Below are 23,033 nucleotides of genomic sequence, written 5' to 3' on the forward strand. Positions count from 1 at the left end.
TCTGTGTTCATAAAAGCATCTAATGTGATGGGATTCATTCTTACCTTACCCCACTTGCTGCTTCTTTACTTACCTGCAGGAGAGGCTACACTAAAGGGAATGAAGCCTGAACAGATTCAGTCTCACTAGATGAGGTCTTGTAGAAAGATACAAATTTGTTTGCTAATCTGTATTTAGAGGGGAGGAATAGGCAAAGTAATCTCAATGACACATAGCTTCTTAAATTCCTTACAATCTATGCATGCCTAGTGAAACCAATGAGCTATGACCAATAATTAGCTGACACATGCCATAAATCAACCCTAGTGACACAGTCTCATGTGTCAGTGCTCCAGATAAAAGGGGTTGAACCCAGTAGTGACAATGACAATTTTTGCATGGTTCTGAAGCATACTAGAGTACTTCTCAAACTTTAATAGGCATACAAATCACCTGGAGATCTTGGTGAGATACAGATTATGGTTTAGTAGGCCTGGGTTAGGACTCCAAATTTTGCATTTCTAAGAAGCTCTCAATATTTGTCTCTTCTGCTGGCCCATGGACCACACTTGATAGCACAAGACTGGAATGATTCATTTCTTCTCAGTTGCCTGTGTGGCTTACTCCCTCATTTCTTTCAGATATTTGCTCAAAAATCCTCTTATTAGTATATCTTTCTCTGACCACCAATGTATTTCTCTGTCACTATCATCTCCTCTTCTTCATGCTTCTTTCTACTGCTTAACACCATATGACACATTTTATATTTGAGAGGACCTGCATTAGTTCACAGCTTATCCTTTCCCTAAAACACTGACTGAAGCATAGTATGTGTTCAGAAAATAATACCTATTGATTGAATGAATACATAAAGGAAAAACCACATCATCCTTCTGCCACAATTCCATAAAACAGACTATACTTATTAGTTTCCAGGCAATAATCAATGCTGTCCTTTGTATTTTTCTTTTAAAAGAAACTCAAGTACCCAATTAAAGAATAAAAGGCAAGAACATTTACTGGTAAATGAGGGATCTGGAGACTATCATGCTAAGTGAAATAAGCCAACCCCAAAACACAAAGTTTGAATGTTCTGTCTGATATGCTAACACACAACAACAGGGAGCGAGGGGAAGAATAGAAGTTCAGTGTAGACAAAGGGGAATGAAGGGAAGAGGTTGGAGTAGGAATAGGAAAGACAGTGGAATGAATTTGACATAACTTTCCTATGTACATATGTTATGATTTGGATGTGAAGTATCCCCAAAAGCTCACGTGTGAAACAATGCAAAAAAGTTCAGAGGAGAAATGATTGGGTTGTGATGTGAGAGTCTTAGCCTAATTAGTGAATTAATCCCTGAAGGGATTAACTGAGTAGTAACTAGAAGCAGGTGGGGTGTGGTTGGAGGAAGTGGTTAATTGGGGCCATGGCTATGGGGTATATATTTTGTATCTGGAGAATGGAGTCTCTCTCTCTGTTTCATGCTCATGACATAAGCAGCTTCCCTCCACAGCTTCCCTCTGCCATGATGTTCTGCCTCACCTTGAGCCCCAAGGAATGGAGTCTGCTGTCTATGGATTGAGACCTCTGAAACCATAGCCCTCAAATAAACTGCTCCTCCTCTATAATTGTGCCGGTCAGATCCTTTTAGTCACAGAAGTGAAAAAGATGACTAAAACAACATATGTGAAAACACAGAGTGAAACTCCACATCATGTACAATCACAAGACTGGTATCCTAATTAAAATAAGATGTACTCCATGTTTGTATAAATATGTCAAAATATACTCTACTGCAATGTGTAACTAAAAAGAACAAATTTTTTAAAAAGAACAAAAGGCAGAGAAAATCAGGCCCCTCTGCTATCTGCTGAAATAGATACTGCCAGCTGAGGTGACCTCCCCCTTTTTCCCACCTGCAGTCCATTCTGAAACCTTTGCAGTGTTACCAACAATGCTCTGAGTAGTCAGATTAGAGGCAAAACGATTTTAGTTATCTTCACAGGGACAGCTTAGCAATTAATTGTTTCTATTTTGCACTTTATTCAATAATTTTTATTGTCCACATGGTATTCCAAGTGAACTTCTGGTGCTTTATGATTTCAATACTAGGTCAGTTAACTCATGTTAAATATAGTTATTATTATATAAGTGAGAAGGCAAGAAATACTGTAAATATTTGCCCTGATCTTAGCCAGGAGAACACTGTGTTAGATCCTTTTTGACAAATGTATAATTATGTCATAAGCAAAGTATTTTTAATGCATTGATGGTGCTAAAAACTGGCTTTTAGAAGTTTAGAACTGTTAGGGCTTTAATAATTTTTTGATGCTATATTATAAAGCAACATCTATAGATTTTCTGCAGTGCAGGAGAAAGGGACTTTATCTATTAAGGTTACTAAATGTTTTTTGAAAGCAAAAAGGCATCATGTGAAAACTATCAACACAAATGTCCAACCCATGGATTCATTTACTATTTCTGCATCTAATATCAAAACTCCAGGTCATTCATTCAATATTTATTTAACAAACATTTCTTAAGCATCCACTATTAATAGTTACTCATTAAAACTCTGAAAATATTATATTGCTATTATGCTGCAATATTCTAAAACTAGGGGAGACTTACTTAATAACACAACGATAAAGTGTAGTAAAATTTGTATTATGCAAATTAACAGAAGAGATAAAATGATTGATAGAAGACTCCTTGCTCTGTAGGAGCTCACTTGAATGGAGAAATGTGCAAATCTCGATAAGGGGACATACTAAGTATCTGAAAACAATGTCTGGGGAGCTCAGAGAAAGAATCAATCAACATATTCAAGAAGATTAAAGATGGCTTCTTAGAGAATGACTAGGAATCATGCGGGTGAAAAGGGAGAACAGAAACATTCCAGGTAGAGGAACCCACAAAGAAAAGGCACAGCCATGTGGCATTAAGGCACAGCCATGTGGCATTTCAGAACTAAGTGTGGAAGCAGGTAGTAGTCTCCTGCTATAGGGAAAGGTAATAAAAGACAAAACTCTGGGTGGTAGTGGGATGCATAAGGAAGGGCGTAGGAATGGGCTGGGAAGGTATCATGAAGGGCAGGGGGTTGTGCACAGGTACTGTGGGGTTATGTCTTTTAGAATGATAATTCTGAAAGCAATGGGAGAAGGTGACGGGAAAGCTGTATGTATGTTGTCCGCCTGCCCATATGCATGTATGTGCACTTGTATGTAGGACATTACGTTTCCTAGTGTGAAGTGATATTGAGTATCCTCACAAATGAACGAGGGTAATTGAAGTTTTTACAGGTGCTAGTTTCCTGTAATGCTTAATTATTCCTGAAGTATCAGATATAGAATCTTTAAAAATAAGAATAAAAAAAGAAAAGGAAAAAAGCTTCAGTATTTTCTTCTTCTTGTTATCGCAACACACATTCATTTCATAGTAAGCACACTACACAACTGAATTTCAAAAGGTGGTAAAATGAATTTCAATCATACCACCAGAGGGCAACGCCATTTGTATGAGATTCTTCAAACTGGTTTTAATTGTACTACATTGAACTACACATTGAATAAGGTTGATGATGGATAGAGTAATGTAGACAACCAGGACTGAGCTGGGATTACAGGCACACCAGGCAATAATACTTATTTTTAAAAATGTGCAAAGCACTATGAAAACACAACAGTTGGAAATGGTTTCATATTTTGTAACACATTTATTTAGCAATTAATTTCTGTTTTTCAAGCAAAAATGAAAAGTGTAAGTAAGTAAAAATGAATCTCTTTAATCTTTAATTCCCAACAAATGAAAATTTAAGTACTGAGGTATGCTAAACTTTTATCCATTAGTTCTGCAGCTCTTTAAGAAATATCAATTATAATGACGGATACAGATTGTCAGTGAACAAATCCCAGGTAGGGTGTCTGCATGCATGAAGCTTACAATCTTGTAGCAAGATATTCTTTCTACTACTCTTAAACAGAAATCTCATCCATTTTCAATTCTGCCTTCATTCCCACATATCCACAGAACACTGTCGCACCATTCTGACCACTGCGGGTTTATCCTTTCTCTGACATTCCTTTATTCTTAGAAATAGTGACATTATCATAAAATTTGGTCATATGTCTTCAGGAACTGATCACTGATAAATGTATAAAGGTACTTTCTCCTCAGCAAAATAAACAAAATTCCTTGAAGATGAATGTAAATACTATATTATTTGGGGTAGAGGGTAAAATTTTCTAAATTTCTAGCTGGTAATATTGGGAGAATATTTAGAAAATTCCTGATAAAGCATTTGAATGTGACTGAAAAACATATTTTCTGGAAGTCTTGTTCTTGACAATATGGAAATGATGACAGCAAAATCTTCTTTCAGCATTATCATAAGAACCAAGCAGGTAACAACACTGGTGCACATGAAAGGAAATAGGTGAGTTTTTTTTTTTGTTTTTTTTTTTTTCTTTTCAGTACTGGGGATCAAACCCACGGGTGCTTTATAACTGAGCTACATCCCCAGCCTTTTTTATTGTTTGATTTTGAGATAGACTCTTGCTAAGCTTCTGAGGCTGAACTTGAACTTATGATCCTCCTGCTTCAATCTTCCTAGTACAGGAGACAAAACTATGTAATGGGATTACAGGTGTGTGCCCAGTCACCATACCTGGCTTTTGATGAGAATTTTCTAACAGAATCTCATAGAACAGCCTTCATTTCACTTGTTATTTTAAAAGTAAATTGTTCATTATTTCCTAAAGATATTATATAATTTAAATGGCCCTACATGACCAAAACGACAATTCAATCAATACTCCAGTCCAAACAATAGTTCAATTAAGGCTTGGCTACACATAAAGTTTTCAAAGGGGAGAACAAAACCGATTGTTTCATCTTGCTATTACTACATTTTCAACTGATTTAAAGTTGTGACAAATTAGATTACAGACTATTATAGTAGAGAAGTCATTCTGTAAATTCAATGGCATTTTGAAAGAAGTTTGCTGTTATTATTTGCAGGTTTCTCTAGAGCATTTTAAAATTCAATTATGTGATTTGTAGAACATGCTTAGAATAGGTATCTTGATAAAGTACAGCACATTATCCAAATTAAGTATATTGCTTAAGGGAAACCAAGCTACAAGGAAGCTCCTGTGAAAAATTGAGGATTTATACTGATAGAATGAGAACATGTTTGTCTTTTATTGTAAACCTCAAAATCTGAAATCATTGTGTTCATGGTTATTTGTTAGAACACCTGACCACTCTCAAGACCTTCTCTGGTTCTAATCACTTTAATCAGTCTGCAGAATTATTTAAGATAAAATTTTCAGATGTAGGAAAACAGTCAAGAACACTTATGCCATGTCTGAGGGTATAGGGAAGGCATAGTGTTTGAGATTGACAGAAAACAGCAATGAAGGAAATGGAAGATTCCCATGAGAAAGTTCTTACTCTACATGATGTAAAATCTGTTAATCAAATGGTGTTGTCAGTTATTTTCATTTTATGTTTTATAATAGATTCTTTACTTTTATTTGTAAACACATTTACTAAGATTTAAGAAGTAAAAAGACTTCCCAAATCTGTCTGGGAAGAGCATGTTCCATGGGAACTGGTATAATCCATCTCTGACTATCACAAATCCCTTTTCTACCAGCAGTCTGGCCATATCTGGCCTAGGTCAATAGGACAAAATATTTATAAAACATTTTTGTATAACTTACTTGCAAATTCTAATTCTAAAGTTAGATCCAAATGAAGAAATGAAGGTAACATAATAACATATCCATGAAAGAAATTGTTTTCTTTATCCTGTTCCGCATATGCAAATTGGCTACCATAGACAATAAAACCTAAGCTGCTACAGGTAAGACACAAGCCTCAGTCTTCCAAAAGGCCCAATGAAGTTAACAATTATTTGAAAACCAAAGGAGCTTCTTACACACACATGCACAAAGGCTCTTTCCTGATGACATTTTTTACTCTCAATTTTAGCTGTTGAAAACTCTTTCTGCTAGCCATAAAACAAAGCAATCAACTGCCTTTCTTGAAAACAGAAGCCACATTCCTTTTTTTTTTTTTCTTTTGTACAAGGTCTAGTCCACAGTAGTACAGTAGTATGCTTAGTATGTTTCATTAATCAGGAAGCAATATATAAATGAATTTTCTAAGAAATAAACCACATAAGAGGTAATATCCCAGTTGTCTTGTTGAGCCTCATTTTGATCACAGAAACAAGTGTTTAAATCAATGAAAGAGCAGGGTACAGTTATTCCAATTTCAGATATCTAATCAATTTTTAGTTGACTAATCCAACCAATGACAATGCCATCTTACCAAGTCTCAGTTTTTATAGTGATTTATTCCAAACAAGGAACAGTATAGCATCAAAGTAGGGGAGGGGGACCTCTAAACCATGGTAATGTTAATGAGAACTAAATTAATGCCACAAGGAGAAGATATGGTCTACCTATAAATGAAATTTCTCTCCCTTGCTTCCTAAATAGTAATTGTTTTGGTAGTATCCATTAGGGACCAAAAATGTATATTAGATAAAAATATAAATGAAATAAATCTGATGTTGGTTGCTATTTATTTGAATTCATGTTTTCATATAGGCCTAACTGCCTAATGTTTTCCTGATATTTTCTTTGGTCAATTGCCTAGTTCTGTCATTGAAGGTCTCATGTTCTCTGGACAGTAATCATTAAGTTTTCCCTATAGGTAGCTTTAAAAAAATGTTGTTGATGGGGACTACGGTTAATACAGGCAATCAGTAATGTGGGTACATTTTCACACAGAGACATATCAGAACATTGTAAGTTTGGGTTGAGACTAACCTTCAGGTTGATATTGTGCTATAATGGTCACCGTCTGTCCAGCCCCCTTTAATGCAGCAGCTGCCTGTTCATGAGATGCTCCACGGAGGTCAATGCCATTCACCTGAAGGAGAGGAAATCAGAGAAATTTAGGCATAGAATCTGTATTATGATAGAAGAAAGGGGTGTCCCAAAACTGGTAAGTTAGTTAAGACTGTCATATGCTCAAAGACTTTCATCTTTTACTAAAGTATTTCTTAGCAAATTTCATGGTTTTAGTAACTTTTAAATAGCAGATACACAAAAAATTCATCTTGTGTTTGTTCCATGATCTGACTGGGATGGAAGCATTTTTATCCATTTATGTCTACTAGGATTTTGGTGTGTGCATTACTATGCCCCTGTGAGTTTCCTAGATTTCTGGGGAAATAAGAGCCTTCAAAATTAGAGGGAAGACAGGTTAATGAAGAGAGACACATGTAATGTACATAGACAACTATGTGCTGACAGATTAATATATTCAAATGAGGTTCTGGGGAGACTGTATGGAATGAGGCTGGCTGTCAGCCAAACCCCTCTCTGGTCAATTGCCGAGTCCTGTCATACTGAGCCTGGTGAGACAGCCATGAGCTCCGTTCCAAAATAAACTTGAATGACCCATTTCTCATGCAGAATTCCATAATGGATTCTGACAAAATGAAATAAAGAGTGCCTGGGGTTTTGCAATTGCTAACTCCCATTCTAGGCCCATACAGAAAGAGAAACAAAGTACCTAAAAAAATAAGCCCAAACTCTACCAGGGTGAAAAATCTCTATAACTCAAATTTAGTGAGAAGCAAAAGCTAAAATCTTTCTTGAATCAATTCAGTTAATACAATATAATTAGTGCTGTGCCTGCTCTGGAAGAGGGAAAGTGGGTGGGGAACAAAGAATAAGAACCTTTAAGAAACTCTTCTGCTTGAAGTGAACAAATGGTAAGGCCAATTTTTCTAACCTATACAAAACTATATTTTTATAGATGGTGTCATAATTCTGCTTTCTTCTCTCTCTCTCTCTCTCTCTCTCTCTCTCTCTCTCTCTCTCTCTCTCTCTCTCTCTCTCTCTCTTTCTCTCTCTCTCGGGGCAGGTTGTTATGGTCCATGAAAGAATAAATTAGCTTATTTCCTATCACTCAATATTAGAGTGGTAGACAGGGGTAGAGGTTATCACTTCCAGGCCTGGAGTATCAGTAATCTTCAATTCTGCATCCTGGTTGTTTCCTAACTGCATTAAAGTCTCCTTATTTGCTTTTATAATTTTCCTAGTGTTTTATGTGTCTTCTATCCTGGTGAACTCTTTCCTGTGAGCATGGATTACACAGAAACACTAGGAAATGTATTAGCTGGACCTGGTCTGACTGTACCACCCACTAGCTGAGTGACTGTCACATCACCTCCCTAAACCTGTTTTCTCCCACCTCAGAGGGGAGAGATGATTAGAGTATCTGGGTCTAAAGCCTCCTTGAACTATACAATTGCAGATCAATTCCATGTTAGATAAGTCATGTCTGTTATGTCAGAGACCATCCAGGCTGTTGAAGAGTCAGAAGTAGAACGCTGGTAGGCAGAGAGATGAGAAAGGCTATTTTATCCAGGCCTTTGTAATAGGAAACTGAAGAACACAAACTACAAGTGTCAAATAATTCCCTCTTGTTAAATGATTAGGGTTAACTTTTTGTTAAAAAATATAATCATATTTCATAACTTCTGTTTCACAGAGGTAAAAAAGAGTGAGGTAAAGGTCCCCTCACCATCTCCACTTCCAGAGGTAACCACTTCTGTGTCTGTTCCTTAGAAAATTCACTATAAGCACATGCAACCACATCTCTACTTTTGCTGCTCTATCTACCTATATTTTAACATACTATTGTCCTTTTATTAATGAATAGATCATATCATATATAAAATGTATAACTTGCTTTTGTTTTACTTGACATTTAACAATGCATCTTCGACATCTTCATACGAGCTTATCCCATTCTACCTTTTTTTGGAGCCTAGTTGTCAATGGTGCAAATGTTTCAGCATTTTTTCATGAGACCCCTAATGACATGGCTAAAATCATTTCCAGTTTTGTGCTACTACACCTATTAACATATTTTTGAAAGATAAGTTCCATAGAAATGGATTAAGTCAAATGGTAGATCTATTATTTCTTTGAATTCACTATTGAACATTTAAGAATGGTTATTTATTAAACATACTGAAACTCATAAAAGAAAATAGGGGCTGGGGAGATAGCTCAGCTGGTAGAGTGCTTGCCTTGCAAGCACAAGGCCCTGAGTTCGATCCCTAGTACCACAAAAAAAATAAATAAATAAAAGGAAAAATAGGACAAAATCTCACTTGCCAGACAACATATTGTACACGATGCATGTATATAAAAATAAAAAAGGCTCTCCTACCTCCTATTATTGTCTCCAAAGATAACTATGTTGGTGACTTATTATATATACTTCTCTTTATTTTACTTTCATTATGAATATAAGCGGGTTTATAAAATACCCAATTTTAAAATCTTATACAAATAAGATCATATTCTACATATTTTTCATATCTTAATTTTCCTACCTACTAATATATCTTAGGGAGTTTCTTAATTCATGTATTATTACCACACAATGATCTCATTCTTTTTAATAGTTGTACAGTGTTCTAATATTCAATGAAAAACAATTCATTATCCAGGGCAGATTGATAGATACTTCAGTTCTTCAGTATTTTGTATTATAAACAATGCTGTAATAAATATCATCTATCAGTAAGTTGCTGAGCAAAGGGAATGAGTATAAAACTTTGGTAGTTACTGCCAAATTATAGCATTGACCGATATTCCCACAAGTAGTAAGTGATATTCTACTTTTGTTTTAGTCTACCTTTTCACTGCTGTGGCCCAAAGACCTGATAAGAACAATCAGAAAGGAGGAAAAGTTTACTTTGTGATTCATTGTTTCAGAGATCTCAGTCCACAGATAGCCAGCTCCATTTCTGGGGGCTCAACGTGAGGCAGAACATTATAGTGGAAGAGTGTGGGAAAGCAGTTCCAGACGTCACACCAGGAAGCAAAGAGAGACTCCACTTACCAGATACAAAATATAAAACCCAAAGGCATGCTTTCCATGACCTACCTCTTCTGGCCTTCAGTTACTATCCTAAAGGGGATACATTCACTGATTGGGTTAAGGCTCTCATAACCCAATCTTTTCACCTTTGAATGTTCTTGCATTCTCTCATGCATGAGCTTTTAAGGACACATAATATCTAAGCCATAATAACTTCCTCATACTCTTGTAGTAAGAGTATTGTATATACTGCAACATTTGCTGTTTTCCATTTGGATATGTAGACAACTGAATTTTTGGATTTTGTATTTCTTTTGTTTGAAGTTAAATATCTTCTATGTTCATTGGTTATTTGAATTTCTTTTTACATAGTATTTATGTTTCTATATTTTGCCTACTTTCTTTCTTTTTTTTTGGTACCAGGGATTGAACTCAGGGGTACTCAACCACTGAGACACATCATAAGCCCTGTTTTGTATTTTATTTAGAGACAGGGTCTTGCTGAGTTGCTTAGCACTTCACTTTTGCTAAGGCTGGCTTTGAACTAGTGATCCTTCTGTCTCAGCCTCCCATGCAGCTGTGATTACAGGTGTGTACCAACATGCCCAGTTATTTTCCCACTTTTTTTTTTCTTTAAGCAATTTGAAGCTGTAACCAGAATCCTATATTATCTTAAGGAGTGTTTTCTGCTAGCACAATTCTTAACATTTAACAATAATCACACTCTGTAGTAATTTCCCTTGAAACTCGCAGTATGTCAATCACATTTACAGAAGTGGAAACGAGGCATAGAAAGGTCAGATCTGGGTGTGGGGAAGAACTGTGACACTGTTCAAAGCCGCACCTGTGGTAGCTGCTCTGGACAGTGCCGTGTGAAGTCATAATGGGTATATTTTGCCTACTTTTTGTTTAATTTATTCTTTTAAAAATGTATGTGTATATTAAGAGTATTAGCACTCCCTTTCAGATCACTATTGCAAATATTCTTGGTTTGTTATTTGCATTATTGTACTTGTATTTTGTATTATTGATTTTAACTTTCTTCTTGTATGTTATTTGTTGACATAGAGAATTTTGAGATGTGTTGTATAGTCACACTTATTATTTCCTTTCCTTTTAGTTTTTTAAGTTTTATACTATATCTCCCCCCTCTTCAGTATATTTAACAAATTTTCCATGTTTTCCTGTGGTATGACTATAGTTTAACTTTTAGCCATTTTATCTTTACTAGAATATATTTTGATGTTTGACCAGAGAACCGAGTAAATTGCTACTATTTATTGAATTTTTCCTTTATAGAATAAAACATCTACATCTTTCATCATTCTAGTTATTCTCTGAATTTTTCTCAGGCAATGCCCTTAAAAAATACATATATATGTATATATTTATATATATATATATAAATATATAAAGTGGAAAGAACAAAAAATTTGGAGTTTGACAGATTGAGTTTAAATCTCAGATCCACTGGTTATTTCTAGGTAACTTGGGAAAGTCACTTATTGTTATGATTTGGATATGTGTTGTCCCCCAAAAGCTCATGTGTGAGAAGATGCAAGAAAGTTCAGAGGTGAAATGATTGTGTTATAGAACCTTAGAGTGATCAGTACATTCATTCACAGATATGGATTAACTGGATGGTAACCATAGGGTGTGGCTGGAGAAAGTAAGTCCCTGGGGGATTTTGGCCCTGGTGAGCTTTCTCTGCTTCCTTGCCATGTCCTGAGTGGTTTTTCTCCTCCACACCATTCCAACATGATGTTCTGCTTCACCTCCAGTCCAGAGTTGGCCATTTATGGACTGAGACCTCTGAAACCACAAGTGTTAAATAAACTTTTCCTCCTCCAACATTGTCTTTGTTAGGTCTTTTGGTCACCATGGCAAAAAAGACTGACTGAAACACTTTTTTTTTAAATCTTAGCTCCCTTACCTGTAAAATGAGTATGATTCTTATCTACCTGTCAGTTGTTGGGACTATAAACAGGCATTCAGCAAAGAGTACTTATTATTGCTGTTCATATTTTCCAAAGAGCTATGATTATAAGTGATAAAATCCGAAGGAAAATAACCAACACAAAATATAATTTGAGTTACTTCATTGTTTTTTTAAAGAAACAAAGAATTTCAACATTAGAAACTTATTTGTCCAGCATTTACAGATTAGAGACAATCCCCATAGAGGAAGGGATTGTTCCAAATCTTTTCAGAATTAGGACTCGGGCAGGGCTCTTCTGATCCAGCTCAGTGCGTGTGCTTCAATATGTATATTTGCTTATTTTTCACTGGACCAGTAATAACCAAATCTTGTTCACAGACCTAACTCTACATGAGTATCTCTACACTTGTGGCATTTTGTTGCTGCTGTTATCCTGAACAAGATCACATTGCCCTTTTCCCTTTTGATTTTCCTTCTAATTTTAGGAAACATGCTCTCCTCTAGTCTTCCAAATTATTTGAGGTTACTTTGATTCTTATTTCTACCTCTGATTTGCATTTTTATCAGTAAACATGACTCAAATAATAGTTTAGAGGTATTTATATCATTGATATGCCAAGTGTGACACAGTCTCATATATTTATTATTTCAATTCTTTTGATTCAGTTTGAATTTTTCTCTCCTGGATGTATAGATTCTCAGAGTTCTTTTCTTTTCTCTCTCTCTCACTCTCTCTGTCTTTTTTCTCGTACGGGGGTTTGAACCCAGGGGCACTTAACCACTGAGTCACATTCCCAGTCCTCTTTTATTTATTTTTTAATCATGAGACAGGATCTCACTAAGTTGCTTAGGGTCTCTCTAAGTTGTTGAGGCTGGCTTTGAACTTGTGATCCTCCTACCTCAGCCTTCTGTGTTTCTGGGATTATAGGCATATGCCACTGCTCCCAGCAAGCTCTCTTCTTTTTAAGGATTCTCTTCTTGAAGCTTGACTTCATCAAAATTCTTGGAGCATGGGGGTTTTTGAAGATGGTGGAATAGAGGAGGTTGCGCTCCTAGCTGCTCCATGACATGAACCCAAGAAAGCAGATAGGCAGCTTCTCCTCAAGGTGGGTGAACAAAAAAAGTGGGTCGGGGTGGGACTTTACTGAAATTTAAAATTGGATATTCAAAGCAGACCAGGGACATAGAAGGTTGGATATAATCAAATAAGGAAAAAGTCCCCAGCAGAACAGATGCTGTTGAGGCCAGTCTGGAAGCACCAGCCAGAGTGGATGCTTTTTGAGCATAGTGGAGGGATAAGGGAATTAGAGGAACCTGCATTTTTGAAAGGCTGAAGTGTATCTGGGTACAGAGTGTTTAGAGACCAAGGACACTGCCCAACAAACCTGAAAGATGTGCTGCATGATATCTATGTGCAGGGGAGGTTAGAGTGGGGGAGAAACTGCCATCTCTCCAGGTGGCATGCAGAGTGCAAAGGAAGGAACCATTTTGCAGCTGTGGTATGGGGGACAGCAGCTGAGGAAGCTGATTCCTGGCAAACTGGAGTTTGGCCTGAAATACAGACCCAGTAAGCACATGCTACATGACAGAGTGTGCTTAAGTGATGAAGAGAAAATCAAATGTGGAGAGAGGTTTACACAGGGGACAATTGGTTATGGAAACCCATCTGACTCTACCCCTCCCCCTCCTATCTGACTGCTTGCAGACTGGCTGGGAGAGACACATCTGGCTGGGAACTCAGAAGGGCAGGGGTGGGAGAGATGATTTGGAGATTGAACCCCAAGAGCAGGAAATGTGGGGTGCACAGGTGATATAAGGGACTAAGAATTGGTTTCCCCACAAGTGGAACTCAGGGGAGATTCTTGGGATAAAGTCTTCCAGTGTGGACCAGCAAGTACTGGGTGAGAGGTGAGCTGATTTAAAATCTTCAGACCAACTGGCATTCAGCAAAGAGCCTGGAGCCCACCTAAGCCTAAACTCTGCCTCCAGGAACTCCACCTAGGGGGATTACCTTTCCACTCCAGCCATCCAGAGGGTGGAGCATCACACTCCAGATGACCCCACCTAAAACTGCTGAGAAGAGAAGCTGAGACTCTTTTGAACTCAAACAGAAAAAATTCTTTAACTTTTAATCAAGAATGCTTCCTGATTTCTTTTTTAAAATTCTTTTTCTCTGTTTAATTGTGATTTCAGTGGTACATGGACACTTATACGTATTCTTTTTTTGTTCTCATTTCTAGCATTTTTGAAGCCAGTTATTTTTCATGGATATTTTTATGAACTAGGATGTTTGATTAGTATATTTTAGTTTTGTTTTGTGTTCATTTTTGTTTGATTTTTTTTAAAAATTTTACTTTATTTTTTTCTCCTACCTGCTTCCCTTGAATCTCTCTTCTTCTACTAACAGCCAATCTCTATTGTTCTCTTTCACTCTTCCTTTAATCTTTTACTTCTGTCTTCTCTCCTCCTCTCTCATAATCATCACATCCTTTATCACTTCTTTTCTCTCCCTCTCCACCATTTGAAATTATAAACCCTTTTGCAAATTTGCTATTATTATTGTAAGAAGTAACTGATCATATGATTTCTGTTTATTGTGATAATTAACATTGTGGATGTCATAGTAGGAACTATTTGGTTTAATGTTGTATATTGTTTTCATTCATTGTTGTCATTATTTGTCTCCCCCCTACACAGTGAGTTACTAGAAACCTTCAGAATAACAGAATCCATCAACACCACAGTGGAAGTAATGTCAGAGAAGGAGTTTAGAATGTAAATAGTTAAACTGATCTGCAAAGTAAAGGGTGGCATAAGGAATGAAGTCAGAGAGAAAATACAGTAAGTGAAAGATCACTTCATAAAGAGGCAGAGATTCTGAAAAAAAAAAAAAAAGAAGAAAAAAGAGCAGAAATCCTCAAAATGAAGGAAAAGATAAACCAAATTAAAAATTCAATAGAAAGTATCACCAACCAGACTGGACCACTTGGAAGGCAGAACCTCAGGCAATGAAGACAAAATATTTAATCTTGAAAATATAGTTGACCACAGAGAGACAATGTTAAGAAACTATGAACAGAACTTCCAAGACCAAATTTAAGATTTATCAGGATAGATGAAGGCACGGAGATACAAACCAAAGGAATGCATAATTTTTTTCAATGAAATAATATCAGAAAATTCACCAAATCTAAAGAATGAAATGCAAAATCAAATACTAGAGGCTTACAGGACCCCAAATGTACAAAATGACAAAAGATCCACATCAAGATACATTATAATGAAAATGCCTAGCATATAGAATAAGGGGCTGGGTGCAGTGGTGCATGTCTGCAATCCCAGTGGCTTGGGAGGCTTAGGCAGAAGAATCTTGACTTCAAACCAGTCTCAACAAAAAAGTGAGGTCCTAAGCAACGCAGTGAGACCTTGTCTCTAAATAAAAAGACAACAAAAAGCTGGGGGTGTGGCTCAGTGGTCCAGTGTCCCTGAGTTCAATCTCCTGTACCTGTCCCCCATAAAAGAGAGACAGAATAAGGATAGAATTTTAAAGGCTTTGAGACAAAAATATCACATTACATAGAGGGGGAAACCAATTCAGATCTCAGCTGATTTCTCAACCCAGACCCTCAAAGCCAGACAGTCCTGGAATAACATATACCAAGCTCTGAAAGAAAAATGAATGCCAACCAAGAATCCTGTATCCAGCAAAATTAAGCTTCAGATTTGAAGATGAAATAAAAATCTTCCATGATAAACAAAAAGTTAACAAAATTCACAACTAGAAAGCCTGCACTACAGAATATTCTCAACAAAATATTCCATGAAGATGAAATGAAAAAAGAAAGTGAAAACCAGCAAAGGGAGGAACTACACTAAAATAATAGTCAATCAAAGGATAACTAAGTCAAATTAAAAACCAGAAATAAACCAAAATGACCTGAAATACAAATCATATCTCAATAATAATCTTGAATGTTAATGGCCTAACCTCATCAAAGTTTATCAAAGACATAGACTGGCAGATTGAATTCAAAAACAAGACCCAACAATATGCTTTCTCCAAGAGACTTAGCTCATAGGCAAAGACATCCACAGACTGAAAGTGAAAGGATGGGAAAAAACACCTCTCACACAGATTACATAAACAATCAGGTGTTTCCATCCTCATATCAGATAAAGTAAACTTCAAGCCAAAGTTAATCAGAAGGGACAAAGAAGGACATTTCATACTGCCTAAGAGAATTACACATAATAAGACATAACAATTATAAATAATTATGACCCAAACAATGGAGCATCTATGTACATCAAACAAACCCTTCCTAATTTCAAAAATCAAAGAGAACACAACACAATAATATTGGGTGACTTTAACGAAGCTCTCTCACTATTGGATAGATACTCCAAACAAAAACTAAACAAAGAAACTATAGAACTATAGAATGTAATCAATAATTTAGACTTAACAGACTAAATTAGAATATTTTATTCCTCAATGAGCAAATACACTTTCTTCTCAGCAGCACACAGATCCATCTTTAAAATAGACCATATCTTATGGCACAAAGCAAATCTTACCAGATACAAAGAAATAGAGATACTACCCTGCAGTCTATTAGATCATAATGGAATGAAATTAAAAATCAATGATAGAATAAAAAGTAGATGCTACTGTAACATATGGAGACTAAATAATACACTATTGAATGATGAATGGATAACAGAAGAAATCAGGAATGATAAAAAATACTTAGAGGTAAATGAGAATAGTGATACCACACATCAAAATGTCTGGGACACTATGAAGGCAGTGCTAAGAGGAAAGTTCCTTGCATTGAGTTCATTCATTAAAATAATGGAAGATCAGTGAATAAATGACCTAACAGTACATCTCAAAGACCTAGATGAAGAAGAACAAATCAACACCAAAAGCAGTAGAACACAGGAAAAAATTAAAATCAGAACTGAAATCAATGAAATTGAAACAAAAGAAACAATTGAAAAATTTGACAAAACAAAAATTTGGTTCTTTGAAAAAAATGAATAAAAATGATAACCCCTTAGCCACACTAATGAAGAGAAAGAGGGAAAACTCAAATTACTAAAATAATGATGAAAAAGGAAATATCATGATGGACACTACTGAAATACAGAAGATAATAAGAAACTATATTGAAAATTTATAATCCAATAAAATAGAAAATCTTGAAGACATGGAGAAATTTCTAGAGACATATGACCTACCCACACTCAATCAGGAGGACATACACAATTTAAACAGACCAATTTCAAGCGATGAAATAGAAGACGCCACCAAAAGCCTACCAACTAAGAAAAGCCCAGGACCAGATGGTTCTCAGCCAAGTTCCACAAGACATTCAAAGGAGAACTAATACTAATACTCCTCAAAATAATCCATGAAGCAGAAAAAGAGGAACCCTTCCCAAACTCATTCTATGTGATTAGTATCACCCTAATGTCAAAACCAGAAAAAGACACAGCAAGGAAAGCAAACTTCAGACCAATATCCCTGATGAACATAAATGCAAAAATTCTCAATAAAATTCTGGCAAATGGCATAGAAAAAAATATTAAAAAGGTAGTGCACCACAATCAAGTGGGGTTCATCCCAGGGATGCAAGGTTGGTTCAACATACAGAAATCAATAAACGTAATAAATCACATCAGTTGACTTTAAAGACAAAAATCACATGATTATACCAATAGATACAGATAAAGTATTTGACAAAATACAGCACCACTTCATGCTCAAAACACTAGAAAAATTAGGGATTGTAGGAACATACTTCAACATTATAAAAGCTTATCTATGCTAAGCCCAAGGCCAAAATCATTCTAAATGCAGAAAAATTGAAAGTATTCCCTGTAAGCACTGGAACAAGACAAGGATGCTCTATCATTACTTTTATTAAACATCATCCTTGAAATTCTAGCCAGAGAAGTTAGACAGAAGAAAGAAATTAAAGGGATATGATTAGGAAAAGAAGAACTCAAACTGTCATTATTTGCTGACATCATGATTCTATGCTTAGAAGATTCAAAAAATTCCACCAGAAAACTTCTGAATGCAGCAAAGTAGCAGGATATAAAATTAACACCCATAAATCAAATATGTTCCTATACATCAGCTATGAATCCACTGAAAGAGAAATTAGGAAAATGGCCCCATTCACAATAGCCTCAAAAAAATTAAATATTTGGGAATCAATCAAACAAAAGAGGTGAAAGACCGCTACAATGAAAACTACAGAACACTAAAGAAAGAAATTGAAGAAGACCTTAGAAGATGGAAAGATCTCTCTTGCTTTTGGGTAGGCAGAATTAACATTGTCAAAATGGCCATATGACCAAAAGTGCTATTCAGATTTAATGCAATTCCTATAAAAATTCCAAAGGTATTCTTCATAGAAATGGAAAAAGTAATTATGATATTCATTTGGGAAAAACAAAGAGTCTCAGAATAGCCAAAGCAATCCTTAGCAAGAAATGTGAAGCAGGAGGCATCACAATACCAGACTCCTCCAGAGTCATAGTAACAAAAATGGCATGGTATTGGCACCAAAACAGACAAGTACAGAATAGAAGACATACAGACAAACCCACATAAATACAGTAATCTTATAGTAGACAAAGGCACCATACATATATATTGGAGAAAAGATAGCCTCTTCAACAAAATGAAATTAAACCCCTATCTCCTATCCTGTACAAAAATCAACTCAGTGGATCAACACTTAGGCATAGAACAGAGACCCTGTGCCTAATAAAATGTAGACCCAAATCTCCATCATGTCAGCGTCGGAGCCGACTTCCTTAACAAGACTCCTAAAGCACAAGAAGTAAAATCAAGGATCAATAAAAGGGATGAAATCAAACTAAAAAGTTTCTTCACAGCAAAGGAAACAATCAATAACATAAAGAGAGAGCCTACAGAATGGGGAAAATCTGTATCACATGTACCTCAGATAGAGCACTAATCTCCAGGATATATAAAGAACTCAAAAAACTTAGCACCAAAATACTAAAATAATCCAATCAATAAATTGTCAAAGGAACTGAACAGACACTTCTCAGAAGAAGAAATACAATCGATCAACAAATAAATGAAAAAATATTCAATGTCACTAGCAATTAGAGAAATGCAAATTAAAACTACACTGAGATTCCATCTTACTCCAGTCAGAATGGCAATTATCAAGAATACAAGCAACAAGAAATGTTGGTGAGGATATGGGGAAAAAGGTACACTCATACATTGCTGGTAGGACTGGAAGTTGGTGCCACCACTCTGGAAAGCAGTATGGAGATTCCTCAGAAAACTTGGAATGGAATCACCATTTGACCCACTCCTTGGCATGGACCCAAAGGACTTAAAATCAGCATGCTATGGTGACACAGCCACATCAATGTTTATAGCAGTTCAATTCATAATAGCTAAACTATGAAACCTACCTAGGTGCCCTTCATAAGATAAATGGATTAAAAATATGATATATATTTACAATGGAATATTACTCAGTCTTAAAGAAGAGTACAATCATGGCATTTGCCAGTAAATGGATGGAACTGGAAAATATCATGCTAAGTGAAATAAACCACTCCCAAAGGACCAAAGGCTGGATATTTTCTCTGATATGCAGATGTTTTTCACAATAGGGGGCAGGCAGAGAAGAGAGGTACTTTGGATTAGGCAGAGGAGAGTGAAGAGGGGGAGGGGCTAGGGGAGAAATGATAGTAGAATGAATCAGACATTATTACCTTATGTGCATATATGATTATATAACCATTGTAACTCTACATCATGTACAATTACATCATGTACAATTGGTCCAGACATTATGGCCCAACTTTCAATAACTAGATCCTGTGGGGATGAGGAAACAGCTTGGGACAGGCTGGAAAATTTTTTATCCACTGTTACCCTTGAATGTATGATTGCCACTGGGTCATAAAAATACTTAAATTCCATTTGTCATGACATTCTTTCACAATCATGTTGGTAATAATAGAAAATTGAGCATCTTTGGTTAACTTCCAGCTGTGGATTTATTTTTTCAGATGCTATTGAGAAGATGAATGACATATCCCGTCCAAGGCCAATCTTTCTTCTTTTGTTTTCAAAAGATGTGTTATATTTGTTACTTCATTCATTAGGGCCCTTGCCTAGTGAAGCAAGGAACTTCACGATTTTTCTGAATAAACGACTCTGTTCTCTGGGAATATTTTTCTATTTCTCAGTAAGATGGAACGGATGATATTCAAATCAGAGGATTTCAGAAATGGCAAGAACCTTTGTGATCTGATTACACCCTGGTGTGTACCTTTGGGCTCATTCAACAACACTATCTTTCTATCTCTGCCTGTCCCCAGGTTTTCTTTTTTCTCTTCTCTGAGTTAGCATTTCTACATTCTGTACATGGTATTTTCCCTATCTAAAATATAGTTTCTCTCCTCAGATGAGAACTTCTCTTAGTTTTCAAAGACTCAGTTTGAGCTGACTTGTGGAGTGTGCTTACTTGTGAGCTCCTCACAGGTAGGAGCTCATTTTATTAGAACTTGGGTCTCTGGTTTGGTGCCTGGCAAATAGGAGGTGAATAATAACCAAGGAGGTGAGCTAGCAAGTGAGTAATATCTGCTCACTATATTATCCCAAAATGATCATCTAACCCCTATGTGACACTGGCTTAACACTGCAAGAACTCACTATCTTTCAGGGACATCCATTCCATTTGAGGTCAGGGGTCAGCACCAGTGATTTAAAAAAAGAAAGAAAAAGAAAATAAATAAATAAATAAAAAAGAGTTCTGGTACTTTTCACCTCTTGTTTCTAGTTCTACCCTAGGAGGACTCCACAGAATAATATCATTTCTTCTACATGATCCTCTTTTTAATATTTTCAGTTTTCTCTTTGCTAGGTGAAATGATTCCACTCTCTTCTCCATCTCTTCCTATCATTCTTACCACAGGCGTATTTGCTTCTGCTCACATACTTCCAGTGACGGGAAACTCCATCCTTCCCCAACCTGTCCATTCCATTTCTGGATGTTTCATAGGGCTATTATTTCTAGCATCTTGATGTCATTTAACACCTCATTAGAGACTCAGGTAAATGTAAGTGGGGACGAGGACAGCAACAGGGATGTTCACTGTGTGGATGTCACCCTTTCATGTGTGCCTAGAGTAGAAAACCTAGAGTTAAACACTGTGCTGGTGTAAATTTAATTTCTTTTAAATATCCATCTTGGTTATTATCCATTTTAGTTATTTCCCTTTCCAGGGGAGAGTGACACATAGTCATTGTCAAGCAATTTGCTGATCAGGGGAGGACAATAACAGGTGAACACATAAGTAAACTATAATAAGGTCAGGTGTCCTGGGACACAGAGAAGGGACCCCTGTCAAAGTACGAGGAGGTTTTCTGGAGGAAGTGACATTGAGACAAGATTGAATAAGACAGCAGGGTGAGGATAGGTGGCAGATCACACTGAGTGATGGAGAAAGGGGTAGCCAGAAGATTCCATCAGAAGGAGGGCACCTGTGAGGGTCTGGAGGTGAGAGAGGGCTGGGAACATCTGAAGGGTAGAGAGTAGCTGTAATTGAGTGGCAGATGTGGGAGAGACGAGTATGGGAAAGAGGTGTGATGAGGCCAGAGAAAGGACGCTGGCCAGAGTGGTGTGATGCTAGCCAACATGTCCATAGCACTTCCTGCATGCCAGACTCTGTTCTAGGTATTTTATACTTAAAATTTCCCTTGCTCCTTACAACTACTCTGTGAAGTGAGGACACACAACAATCTCCATGTTAGAGGTAGACACTGAGGCACAGATTAAGTGTCTTGCCCAAGGTTACATAGTTAATATATGGTGAAGCCAGAAATTAAACCTTCGAAGTCTGTTTAGGAGTTTGCATTCCTAGCCCTGATGTGGTCCTGACTCTCAAGGATCTGGTGGTACAAGGTATCATGAGACATTTCACTGAATTTGGTTTATCCTGACTACAATAGGGAGCTCCTCTTCAGCTTAACGTTGAGAAAAATTATTTTGCCCCAGGAGTGGTTACAGCTAGAGGAGATACAGAGAATATGCAGGAAAGGTGCTTACTGCCAGCCCTGCCCCCAGACACTAAGCCTGGATCGACCCTTTGGGGATACTTTCGTAAGGCAGCCACTGTACCTCTGGCTGCTGAGGTTTTCCATTCTGATTCACATCACCTGCCTGCTCTGGAAGCAGTTTCATGAGAAGATCACTGAGTTTAGACTTGGAAAGACCAGCATTTGAATCTTAGTCTTTCATTTATCAGCTATATGACCTTGGATAAATTACTTAACTTTTTGGAAGTTTAGTTTCCTCACATGCAGCAGAAAATAGTAATCCTTATGTTGTTGCTACGCTATTGTCAGGATGATTAGAGAATGCAAATAATGTTTTTAACATAATACTTGGTTCATGGTAGGTACTCCATAAATAGTTGCTATTCGTATTACAGCATATTCATTATCTATGAAACCAAGACTTAAAATGACTTTTATCAGCAATAACAAAACCAAAGAATAGATATGATAGAAGACTGTCCTGAAATAGGAATAGCTAAGAGCTACAAATTTAAGTGAATTCTTAATTGTGAAAAAATACAAGGGGGTAGCCCGGCTGGATAATTGACATCAGATTTCAATTAAAATTAGTCAGGTACAGAACACAGGGGACTGTTTTAAGCAAATTATTTCATAGTTGGGGGTCTGGGTGGAACATGGCAAGGGGCTGGCAGCATGGGAGAAATTGGGACAGAATTTAAACTATTTGTACTTGATTCAGAGAGACTATGGGTAATAAGATGAGCAAATGTATTACCAGTGCATTAAGTAAAGGTAGACAGCCACTACCCTTTCTCAAAAGGGAAAGAGTAATCTGTTTTCATTTTTCTGAAGTGATTCAATGCAATGAAGTGGAAATTTGGGTTCCACTGCTAACCCTGCCACTAACTTTCTTAGACTGGCCAATGAACCACTCTGGAAAATGAAGATGCTAAGTCCCACCATCTCTAGGGATCCTTAGGCTGTAAATTCAGTGATTTCCATGGCTTAAAAATAACATATCCAAAGTGTTTTATAGTTAGTAAGCTGTTTTCCCACCTCACATTTCTTACTGAACAAGGTGAGACATAAACAAATATAAT

General features: G+C 36.5%; 1 protein-coding gene across 24 annotated transcripts in view; it reads right to left on the reverse strand.

Annotated features, from left to right (window-relative positions):
• Positions 1–23,033, reverse strand: part of DLG2 (discs large MAGUK scaffold protein 2) — a gene marked incomplete at its 3' end in the record, with an annotated part of 2,081,919 nt that overhangs the window by 310,196 nt on the left and 1,748,690 nt on the right. For all 24 annotated transcript variants that reach the window (XM_079105558.1, XM_079105557.1, XM_079105560.1 and 21 more), the window contains one exon: positions 6,823–6,925. In XM_079105558.1, the coding sequence (XP_078961684.1) occupies positions 6,823–6,925 (103 nt within the window). The remainder of the gene's footprint in view (positions 1–6,822; positions 6,926–23,033) is intronic.

This window comes from Sciurus vulgaris (assembly GCF_902686455.1).
Source record: "Sciurus vulgaris genome assembly, chromosome: 11".
Classification (NCBI taxonomy): domain Eukaryota; kingdom Metazoa; phylum Chordata; class Mammalia; order Rodentia; family Sciuridae; genus Sciurus; species Sciurus vulgaris.